Raw genomic sequence first — 12,089 nt, forward strand, 5'->3', positions numbered from 1 at the left:
CATCACACAGATATGCATGAGTGAAAACATCAATTCATCCCAAGATTTTACAATAACATTTCCTGCAGCCAGATTAACAAATCATAGTACGACAGACACTGTTATGCACATGGATCACACCTCAATGCCATACCTAATAAACATTCTAAATACTTTAAATACTTTAAATTTACCTTGTACTATAGTAAATTAATTTTCAATAAAACTGTGACATATACACACTTCTCTTATCTCAACTTTATGGATTCTCACATAAAAAGGAAGTAGGGGAGACACTCTCATTAGAAAGTCATGTTTGGCTTAAAAGTTTTTTTGTTTTGGTTTTGACACGTATAAATGCATTTATACAAACAACTGATTTTTGTTGTATACAACAACACGCATTTACTCAGCCACTGATTTTAATCATTATTCTTTGGCAAAGTTCAATTAACAGGATATAGTTATAGATATTTATTTATCCAAATAAAAGAAAACCTGTCCAAAAGAAATCTATTAGAAGTCAGGGTAATATTACAGTTTCCGCAAGCTCTAGCTTATTGGTACATCTTTTATCTTACAGTAACTATAACCTTCATCTAGCAATTCAAAACACTGCTAAAAAAACCCACAAGCCAAGCAAAATAGATATCTCACAATGAGAACCTACTAAAAAAAAACCCAATAATTTTCTCTTTAATCTAAGCAACACTGCAGATGAGGATGTCCCTTACCAGTTGAGGATGCAACTTACCAACATGTAAAAGTATTTCTAAGAGCCTGACAACTGCATCTAATATTATCTTGTTTAGATAAGAAAAACATCTTAATGAAAGAATAATTAAATGGAACTATGGTTTCATGTAAGAAACAAAATCCCTTCATTTCATTAGAATTTATAATGCAATGTTTCAGTGGCCAGTTGTCTATGACTTAAAAGTGCACATATACATACTGAAAAATTACTTACGTATGAATACCTATTACTTATAACTTAGTGCTTTCGGTCTCAGCACAACAAAGATTGTCTTAATTATTACTAAAACATCCTGCAGGGACAAACAAATGATACATATATATATATATATGCACACACACACACAAACAAGTGATGCATATATATGTATATACACACACATACTGACACATATACGTTATTTTGCTCTCTCAACTACTATTGGATAAACTCTCTTTTCTTCCTCAACAGAACTTGAAAATTAACATTGGACAAGAAACATGTTAGCTACCATGGACTTTTACTGTATGAAATGCCTTTTCAAGAAGATAACGGGGAAGAAGACAAAGAAATTACAAAAATAGGTTAAACGTTACAGAAAGTCAGCCTGTCCCTCCCACAGCAGGGGAAGAAGACAAAAAAATCACAAAAATAGGTTAAACATTACAGAAAGTCAGCCTGTCCCTCCCACAGCTCGATGAGGCGTAGATTTTATGCAGAAAGATCCAATAAATGCTTATGACTGATTAAACACTTTATGTTTCCTCATCATTCGCTGCCTATGAATTCTACCCTACACATACACAGGCTTTCTCCCTAAAATATAGCAGGCTGTATTTATTTTCCTTTTTCACCATCAGTGTACCAAATATTTAGGGTACCACCAAAACTGTTGGGAACTGAAAGTCCAATATTTTATTGCATGCAGGTCTCAGATGTAGAAATCTGCTTTCAGGTCAATATATTCAAATTGTACATGAGGATCAAATGCTGCTGCAGCTGTTTCCCCAGGTTCAAGTAACTCTCTCTAAGGAAGGAAAACTGGCTCAAATCTACCACTGATTTCTCTGTATTAGAGTCATGCAAGGACAGAACTCAACTGAAGAGTTGAGGTTCATAAGGAACCACGGAAGAGGAGACAATAGACAGAACTGAGACTCAGACATTTTCCAAATGGAAATTAAAAAGTTACTAAAAATCATCTCTTGACTTTTTTAAAAGTTCTTATATATGCTTTTGACATCCCCTTGCGTCTAAAGAAACCACCAGCAACTTTGATCACTTTGGCTCACTCCATCGCATCACCCGGGACACGCGTTGATAAACTACAACAGTCAAAATTTCTTGATGATGTAACAAAAAAGTTCAAAAATATTAAAAAAAAATGCTTGAGACTACCACAGCTCTGCAAACTAAACAAAAGCTAGAGCCTAGACCAGAAAAATCTTTGTTTCCTTCAAATAATTTCATTATTTCCAACAGTTCAGAATACCCCAAAGCATTCACTTTCACAGCAGAGATTTTTCAGCAGAGACTAGAAGCACATTTCCCTTCCCTCACCACTCATCTTTTGGAAATTACCCAAGAAGTAGGTGAGGATGGGGAAAACAAATATTTTGTTAGCCTGACACACTCAGTCTTCTCCTGAAAGAGCCACAGCCAACAAAGAGATGGAGCTTCCAGAACTGAATACTCATAAAAACATTTCTCTGCTCGGTAATATTCAAACAAGAAACTCTGACACTTTCCAATACTTTTAAGGACTAAAATAAAATAGTTAAAAAGAGTTCAGGTCCACCACTAGGAGAATTCAGGTCCATCTTTTCACCATGCTCTGCTGCACTATAACAAGAATTAAACCCAGAAATTGTTACTGCCTGAAAATGTATTAGATGCTCCTATTTTTATTTAAGGCATCCATATATCTGTAGATTGGTGCTGTAAAAACAGGAGGAAAAAAATGGGACTATCAACAAATAACACTCCCTTCACACTGCATATTTTCCTTTTCAAAGGTATATTAGTATATCCTAAAAATACATTGGTAAACCCTTGTCGTTATTTACAGTTCAATAAATATCAAACCCTTCTTTTGCTATCTAAATGTCTCACTGAATTCCATGCCTGTCTCTTCCTCCTCCCTCCCTCATGTACAATGAAAAAATAGTACTTCATAAATACATAAAGTCATCTTCTTTATCCTCACAAAAATCAACAGTAGATGGAAGACAGCAGTTTGCTTCTAAGTTGCTGGATGTTGACTAGGGCCATATAAAGTCAAGTACCTACTAGATCAAAAATTATCCCTCACAAATTACTTGTGACAAAATAAAGAAGTCACTTCAACATTTAAAATGTAGGAAATTCATAGCAAAACACAGCATTAACAAAGTCAGTGGAGATTAAAATATTTAACATCCTTTTGTACAGACACTTTAATTACCACTTATGGCAGTAAAAATCTTTGACCTGCTATTATTTGCATGATTTTTTTCCTATAAGCACAGATGTAGTCATTTTCTACTGGAATTAACAAACACTTCAACTTCTAGTAAAACAAAACTCCTGTTTTGGTAATCTTACCCACCCTGTTTACAAAACAATGCCTTACCAAAATCTAAATTTTCATAAATTAACACATGTGCACAAAGCTAGTAAACAAATATTAAATTCCCACATGGGGCCAGCGTTTTAAATGTACTTCCCCACATTTTTGGGACATACGAGCAACAAATAAAACAATCTTTCCTTTCAATAGTAACAGTGAAGAACTGTCAGATGGGGATGATGTCAAAAGGTACCATGTTTGAGCAAAACCATAACCTAAAGGGCAAAAATTTGCCCTTATCATATGCCCAAGAACTGAAAAAATAATGAAAATCTACATATTTGTAAATGGTTTCTGTTAAGATGTCCAAGAACTAACCAGGTAAAAGCAAGTTTATAATTCATCTGTTAACACACTAAAATTCTGAATCTGTATTTCAGGATTCCAAATATTCATTAAAATGCAATTAAAAACAATTATTATGCAGGTACATGTTCTTGACATTAGTTTGATGTTTTTACTTTTTTGGTTGGTTTTTTTTACCTTTTTTTTTTTTTAGGGTTTTAAAAATTAATTTATTTATTAAGGCTTTGGTTAAATGTATCTATACATCTAAAAGCTATTCAAAACCTACTAAGGAGAAACAGTAAAAATATTTGCCAAGAAGTATAACTAACTTACAAGGAATGAACACACAAGCATTAAATGCAAACAGAATCTCTCCCCTGGTAAGCAGTAATGTTAAGAGACAATTCTACTGATTGGTTTAACTACTTTAATGCTGACTATTTATTTATTAAGGCTTTGGTTAAATGTATCTATACATCTAAAAGCTATTCAAAACCTACTAAGGAGAAACAGTAAAAATATTTGCCAAGAAGTATAACTAACTTACAAGGAATGAACACACAAGCATTAAATGCAAACAGAATCTCTCCCCTGGTAAGCAGTAATGTTAAGAGACAATTCTACTGATTGGTTTAACTACTTTAATGCTGACTGAATTTATTTCTTTTCTCTCCATTTCATCTCTTAAATTTAAAGTGGAGGAAAGAGTGTATCTACAAATAAAGAAAACACTCATAAGGAAATAAGGGGGACTACAAGTAGTAAGAAAAAATAAATATAAGCAAGAAACTGTCAAAAAATCACTTAAAAGGCATGCAAGTTATCACAGTGAACATTAAGGAATATAATTTGAAACTGCTGAACATAATGTTTAAAATAGTTACCATGGCTTTCAAATTTTTTTGCTTTTACTCTTCACTATCGAAGTTTGAAAAATTATTTTTATTACAAGAGTAGCTTCTGTCCAAGGTCAGAAGAACATCTAAAGCCAAAAAGTTTACTTTTACTGTGGTTAAATAGATATTTTTTTTTAGTCTGTCTTGCACACACACGCAAAAAGAAAAGAGATGGTCGTTAACGACTACTCTATCATGGTTATTTATCTCTTCCTTTATGATTAAGGCATTTGGCCATTAATAATAATTTTTTGATGTATTAAATCCTACACCAGTGCACATAGAGTGTGCTTTCTCCTTCAGATGAGACCACCATATCATCTAAAATCCTACTACCCTACATCACTTTAAATACTCAAAACACGGTGCCTTACTGCTTTCTTTTCCTTTTCATGGAAGAAGATATTAAAATAACCTAAAGAATCCTTAGAAATGACAGGATTTAAATGGAGGAAAGCTGGGTTCTTGTGATTTTAAAGATTTGGATTCATAAAGCAAATGTAAATGATCATCTCAAACTAATTAGAGTTTCAAGTATTTCCTGTCTGAAAACTGTAATGAGCTACAACAAATAACAACTGTCAGCAGATGCCTTTATTACCTAAGCAAGGATGCCAAAATAATGTGTAAAGATCTCGAATGCCATCACTGCTGATAACCTTGCTGCTTTGGCACCGTAACTAATTTCCATAATAAAGCTCATCTACCGGTGCAGAAGACAAATTTTTCTTCTGGCATGTGGGGGGACAGAATGGTGCAAGGATTTGATTTTATTTAGGCCAGGTGACCGGGATTGCAGCCTTCAGGTTTTAGAGGAAGAATAAAATACTTTTAATCCCCCGAAGCCAAAAGTCGTTTGGAACTCATCCTAGATGTTGTGAGCTGATTATGGAACTGGCTACTTTCCCAGTCAAATGGCCTAGAAAAATCCTTATCTCTAAAGTTTCTGCTTGCTCCCAGGTAGATCAACCTGCCAATCCTGACCTTCTACCAGCTGGAAAAAAAGCTGACTGTAACAGAAGCTACAACCCTGCTTCTTATCCCATAGGTGATATATCATCTGAAAGGGAAAGTGAAAACAGGAAGGAAAAGGTGTCCAAGAAGTTATTCCCATCAGATTCACTCCCATTTCCCTCCCTCCATGCACTGGGTATATACCACAGTTGTAAAGTGAGCAGCAAAACTGTTAAAATTAACGACAACAACAAGCTTACAATGAATCTAGCCTCTTTTAAAGACTCTAATGCATCTGTTTGCCCTACAAATATACTTTACAATGGTTTGATAAAGGGGTTTGACACTTCATAAAAGAAATTAAAGAAATAATTTTCTTTAAAACATAAGTTTTCATATTATGAGACCACCACCAAAGCAAATCCCGTCGTCACAGCATTCCAGTGCATTTCCCACTGAAACTGCCCTAATCTCCCCCACAGGTGAGATCACCCCTTTATGCTAACACATGATATTCATATCCAAGAAGAGAACACTTAATTGTATTAACTCTTCAATCACAGAAAAAGAAAAATCAAAATAAAGTAAGAACGCATCTCTTAAATAAGACATTTTGTTCTCAGAATTACTAATGAAACATAAACACCTAATTTTTTAAGAGAAAATAGCTTTACATCTCTTAAATAAGACATTTTGTTCTCAAAATTACTAATGAAACATAAACAGCGTAACACCTAATTTTTTAAGAGAAAATAGCTTTTTAAGAAGTGCTTACAATCTTTCAAGAAGGTGTAATCCAGAGAAGGAACCGTTCTTCAACTCTGTGATTTTATTGTTACTCAGAATCCTGTAAACAAAAACAGGCAAGAACAATATATTAAGTTTGGTAACAAAATTATTTACTGCAGCTTCCACTTCTAGTGTAAATTTTTTAGTTTAACAGCCTTTATATCAAATTACAATACCTGGCTCACAGGTGTATATAACAGCACTGTTTAAATATTATGAAGGAGAAAAAGAGGATTTTCCATGTCATGTGGCCTATGTACCATGCAAGCTTACATAAATAACATAGAAAACCTTAAATAACATAGAAATCCTTTGCTTCTATCTATCCTTTCTTCTCTTAAAAGGGACACACAACCACAAATTCCCTCTTCCACACGAATAACCAGATCAGGCTCATCTAGCCAAGGGCCCTATTCCCCAGTCCCAGCTGCCTGCAGACAGAAGTTATCCTCAAGTTAGGAAACCCCTTGTATAGCTGGGTGCTTCCTTACCTACAATGATCTGCTTTCAATATAGCTACATAGTTTTCTGTCACAATAAAAAGCCTATTTTTCTTTTGAACCACATCAAATTTTGGCATCCACACACGCCTTACGAAAGGTTTTGCAGGACAAAGCTCAGTTCCATAGAGAGTGTCTCATGTCATTGGTTTTGAACGCAGCTCCTACAGCTTCATTTGATGCTCCCCACTTCTTACACTGAAACAAGCAGTAATCAATCCCCACCTACCCTCTCTCTTACCACGTGTAATTACATAGAAACCTGGATGGTCTCCTGCCAGAGCGAAGAATCATATTTTACTTACTCTTTACACAAAAGTCATTTTGTGCGACCTTAATCTCCAGCTTTATTACACTCAAAAAATTCTGAGATAAAACCAGTATTAAACACACAGTATTCAACACACAGACCAGTCACAAATCTATGTAATAGGATAACGATCTTCTGGTTTGTTTCCTGTTTTCCTACCAAATCCTAACACATGATCTGCCTTTACCATTTGTACTAAGAATTGAAGATTTCTGGTCAGCTCCGTGCCCATCATCTTATAAATGAAGACAGAACGGTTGTCTTCTCCAGCACATTTTTCATTTTCCTACAATGCGCTGCTTCTGCCATTTTATTAGTTTCATAAACTTTCTCCAAAATTCTTCACTTTACACTCGACCTTATTACACCAAGCAGCTCTCCAAACTCTGTCAAACCCCTACTACACTCTTTTACGGGTCATTAAGAAACGCGTTGTGGATTATGGGTCCCTCAGACTCCACTCAAGTGAGAAGGCTAATCATTTACTTCCGCATCCGTTTCTTAGACATCAGCAAGTTAGTCGTTCATACAATGATTTTCCATTTTAGGCTGACATACTATTTTCATCAAAAATCCTTCGGCGAGGGAGCAAGAGATGCCTTTTGGAAAAGCATTTATGTCTCACTACATCCACTGGATCATCCTTGTAAACATTTTGCTGATTCTGAAGAACTCCAGAGGTTTGTGGGGAAGAGCTTCCCCTTACAGGAGGCATAAATTTTCTGCAGTACATCTCTCTCTCTTTATCCAGGTGTCCAATATATCTATTATAAACTCTACTGATTTGTTCAACACAAACATCAGACTTCATATCATGTAGTTCCCCTAAACTCCCAATGCACTGGTAAGAAATAAAAAAAAAAAAAAAAAGAAAAAAAAGAAAAAAAAAAAAAATCAGCATTTACCACCCCTCCAGTCCTCAAAAATCAAGTTCATTCTAAGCAAGACTTCAGACACTCGTCATTTGACTTCTTCATCCCCGAGTTCTTCTAAAAACTCTCCAGCACACATCATCTTGTCCTGGAAATTTATTCATTCTGTCAGTTTCTTCCATAACTTCTGCTACAGTCACTTCAATTTCAGACAGGTCCTCTGTCAAACGCATCCTGCACATCCGATGTGTCCGAGCACTTCTTCGCCTACACCAGTTACATCTTCAGGCTGGGTAACTACTTCTGCAACCAAACAACTCCCACTAGGAGATTTCTTTCCAGTCTACTACATCTTTCAGATATCCTTTATAACAGCCATAAACCAAACATGCATACACACAACCCTCTTTCCTCCGATACATAAAATTTATTATCTAATGACAAGGATTAGTACTTCAAAACACATCATGAATAAGATAAAACTAAAATACAGAAATACCAATCTATGAAAACAGCATCGTTTTGACACAACCATATATTACGCTAAGTTTTCTTCTCCAGGTCTCAAAGATTGCCCCAGGCTTCTGCGCCTTAGACAAACATAGGACAGGCAAGTTTTTGTCTCAAAGCTCTGGCTTTGAGTCAAATTCTCCCCCTCAATCTCACACACACATAGAATCAAGACAGCTGAACAAATTATTTGAAAATCTTTCCATTTCTTGAAGTTCAGATGAAATCACTCAACCAAGGTAACAGTTCTGGTGCTAAAAGGAGGAGAACCCATTCCTCCTCCTCCCCTTGCAGGCAAACAATGTATTTCTGCAGCTCATCTCAAGTCATCCCTGGTGCCCGCTGCTCCACAAGCATTAAACCATGCATTTACCCAAGGGGTCATCCAAGAGATTAATTTATATGTCAACTGCAAAAGGGTGATCAACACAGTACACTACATAGCTAATACCAGGTGAAGACAGATCACAGGAATGGTGGAAAAAAGATACTTTAAAGTATAGTGAGGATTTGTTGTTGCACGTGCCTATAATGCCTGTGACATCCACTGGAGTGTCATCTAAGAGGAAAATTTGCTCTTGTGAAAATACAGTTCTCAAGTCAAATAGATTACCTCACAGGAAGGAAAGAAGGAAAATTGCCTGTTGGATGCAGCTGGGATAACGTAGTTGACAGAACAAATGAGAGTATTTTATAAAAAACAGATACACAATTCAAGGAAGCCTGGGTACCCTTCAGATACCTACATGTATTTCAAGGAATCCTTGCATTAAGCAAAGTCTTCACACATAACAGAAAACCAGAGTACACATTTGCAAGACCACAAGTTTGGTAAATAGTATAATGATATACAGCTTGGAATGCCTACAAAACTAGTAAAATTTAACTGAACCACTAAAATCACTCATTCTACAGTCTTGGAAACTACTTTCATTTCAACTCAAAGAGAACCTAAATAGTAAGTACTATTTGTAGAAATGGTAAGTATAGAATTCGTTCTGCTATTCAGAGCAAAGTACACCTTTATTTCAACATCCTTTCTGATTTCAGAGGTGTATGCAGGAAGAAGAATATATAAAAAAGATTAATGAAGGAGCTTATTAAAAACCTAATTAATAGTTAACACAAACCAAACATAAGGCATAACAGCAGCAGCAAGAAAAAACAGACCAATTTCAGACTTACAGACAAAATAAGAAGGAAAAACACAAGGTTCAGAAAACATCCAAGGCAACACAAGCAAGCAAGCAAACTCCAATCTTTGGTAGCACAGAAATAATTTGTCTTTTAGTTATAATTGACTTCATCTTGAGATTTATTGATTCTTACCTGTACTTTTTCTAGAAAAAGGAGCTTTTCAAAATAGAGCAGAACCACTTCACAAGTAGTTACAACTGACCAAACTAAATTTAAACTGAATAAAAATTATAGATCTGTTAAAAAAAAAAAAATTAGTTTTCTGACATTGCCTATAAAATAATAGGCCTAAAGTAGAAGCCTTTGAATATCTGTGCACTAGGTAAATTTCTCTCTGGAGTGTGATGTACAAATTATAGTCAAGACTGATTTAGTATTTTCTCTGCAGAGGCTGTTAGTTGCTCAACCATAAAGGTTTAGTACAATAAATGATAGATTTTACAACACTCCATATAACCTAAAACATTTCATCACACTTAAAAATGTTGTAAGTGTAATCTTTTAAAAAAAAAAAGTATTTTAAAATTTCCTATTAATATATTTAGTCTATACATTATTTGAAGTGTTCAGGGATGTGGCATAAGAAGACAAAACACGATAAAGCATTTACCTTGAAGTATCTGTTTTATAGTCACTTTCACAATTTCTCTGCAGTAATGTACAGCAAAATGATGGACTATTATGTACCACTTAGACACAGAAAATCATTTGTGATCAATAATAATTCTAAGTTACTAACTTCAGACCATTATTTTTCCTAAGAGGCAAGTAATTCTGAAAATATGCGAACTTTTCCATCATGAAGAAGTTTAAAGGGAAAATGGTAGGGAGCTACAGATCTCCACTCATCCCCACCTTCTTCAGCTCTTCTTTAACACCTGACTTTGCAGCATAAATGATGTACCTGGAGATGTCATGAAGGGGTTTCCATAGCCCAATGTCATTGTTACTCCGTACATCTTACAAGCTCCAGATCAGATTACTTTTTTTATTTTCTTTTTTAAATGATCAACAATATCTGTTTGTGTTTTCCAACCCTTACGTTACAGAAAATAAAATGTGGAACTACCACATGCAATCACACTCCCAGCTGTGGGAATTAACAGAAGAACCATGGAAGAAAAAGCAGATGAAAAGCAAGTTCTAGAAAGCATTATGGACAACGTCTCAAGTCACCTTCAAGCAACACATTTCCATCTCCTTTGACTGAGCAGAATAGATGCAGAGAGAAAGAGGTGATCTGCAACAATGCACCTCAAGAAAAAAAGACAACAAAACCTTCCCCCCCTCAAAAAAGCCCCAAACCACCTCAGGTTTTCACCCATTCCAAGAACATTACTGAGATGTTCCTTTGCTGAACATGGCTTGGATCTGGAAGCCCTGTTTCCATTTTGCTCCATAAAGCGGCAGAAGAATTTGGCAAAAGTCTGCAAAGAAACTCAACTTTGGCTCTAACATCCTGGCAGGAGCTTTAGCAATAGATGCCCAGCTGCCAGCACACAAAACCTAACGATGCAGTCGAACCCAAAGTCTGCCCTTTGTACTACAAAGAGTTTCAGCAACGGATACTAAAGGTGATGTAACCATCATTTTCTTTTTGATACAGGAGGAAAAATAAAAATAAAAAAAAAAAAACCAACGCTTGATTTCTTTTTAACATTAGGATAAGGTAATAAGCAGTATGTGGAAAAAAGTTTTGTTCTAGGAAACAATTTTGGCTTGTCAGCTATATAACTGAGGGAGCTGGCAGACGTTATCGCTGGACCACTCTCGATCATCTTTGAGAAGTCGTGGAGAACAGGAGAGGTGCCTGAGGACTGGAGGAAGGCCAACATCACTCCAGTCTTCAAAAAGGGCAAGAAGGAGGACCCTGGGAACTACAGACCAGTTAGTCTCACCTCTGTCCCTGGGAAGGTGATGGAGAGACTCATACTAGATGTCATCTCCAAACAAGTTGAAGAGTGGGGGGTTATTGGAAGTGGGCAACACGGGTTTACCAAGGGTAAATCATGTATGACCAATCTGATAGCCTTCTATGATGCCATAACCGGTTGGTTGGATGAGGGGAGGGCAGCAGATGTCATCTACCTTGACTTCAGCAAGGCTTTTGACACTGTCTCCCATAACATCCTCATTGGGAAACTGAGGCAGTATGGGCTGGATGAGGGGACAGTGAGGTGGATTGAGAACTGGCTGTGTGACAGGACCCAAAGGGTAATTATTACTGGAGCAGGTTCAAGTTGGAAGCCTGTAACCAGTGGAGTCCCCCAGGGGTCAATACCTGGACCCGTGCTGTTTAATATATTCATCAGTGACATGGACGAGGGGACAGAGTGTATCCTCAGCAAGTTTGCCGATGATACCAAACTGGGAGGAGTGGCTGACACCCCAGAGGGCTGTGCTGCCATCCAGCGAGACATGGACAGGCTGGAGGGCTGGGCAAAGAAGAA

At 36.2% G+C, this 12,089-nt stretch overlaps 1 protein-coding gene across 1 annotated transcript in view; it reads right to left on the reverse strand.

Moving 5' to 3' along the window:
* Positions 1 to 12,089, reverse strand: part of LOC106885123 (adhesion G protein-coupled receptor A3-like) — a 65,556-nt gene that overhangs the window by 42,836 nt on the left and 10,631 nt on the right. Inside the window, exons 2-3 of the mRNA XM_014937041.1 lie at positions 7,056 to 7,116; positions 6,237 to 6,378 (exon numbers count right to left, since the gene is read on the reverse strand). Of these exons, the coding sequence (XP_014792527.1) occupies positions 6,237 to 6,378; positions 7,056 to 7,116 (203 nt within the window). The remainder of the gene's footprint in view (positions 1 to 6,236; positions 6,379 to 7,055; positions 7,117 to 12,089) is intronic.

This window comes from Calidris pugnax, unplaced genomic scaffold (assembly GCF_001431845.1).
Source record: "Calidris pugnax isolate Ruff unplaced genomic scaffold, ASM143184v1 scaffold49, whole genome shotgun sequence".
NCBI lineage: Eukaryota > Metazoa > Chordata > Aves > Charadriiformes > Scolopacidae > Calidris > Calidris pugnax.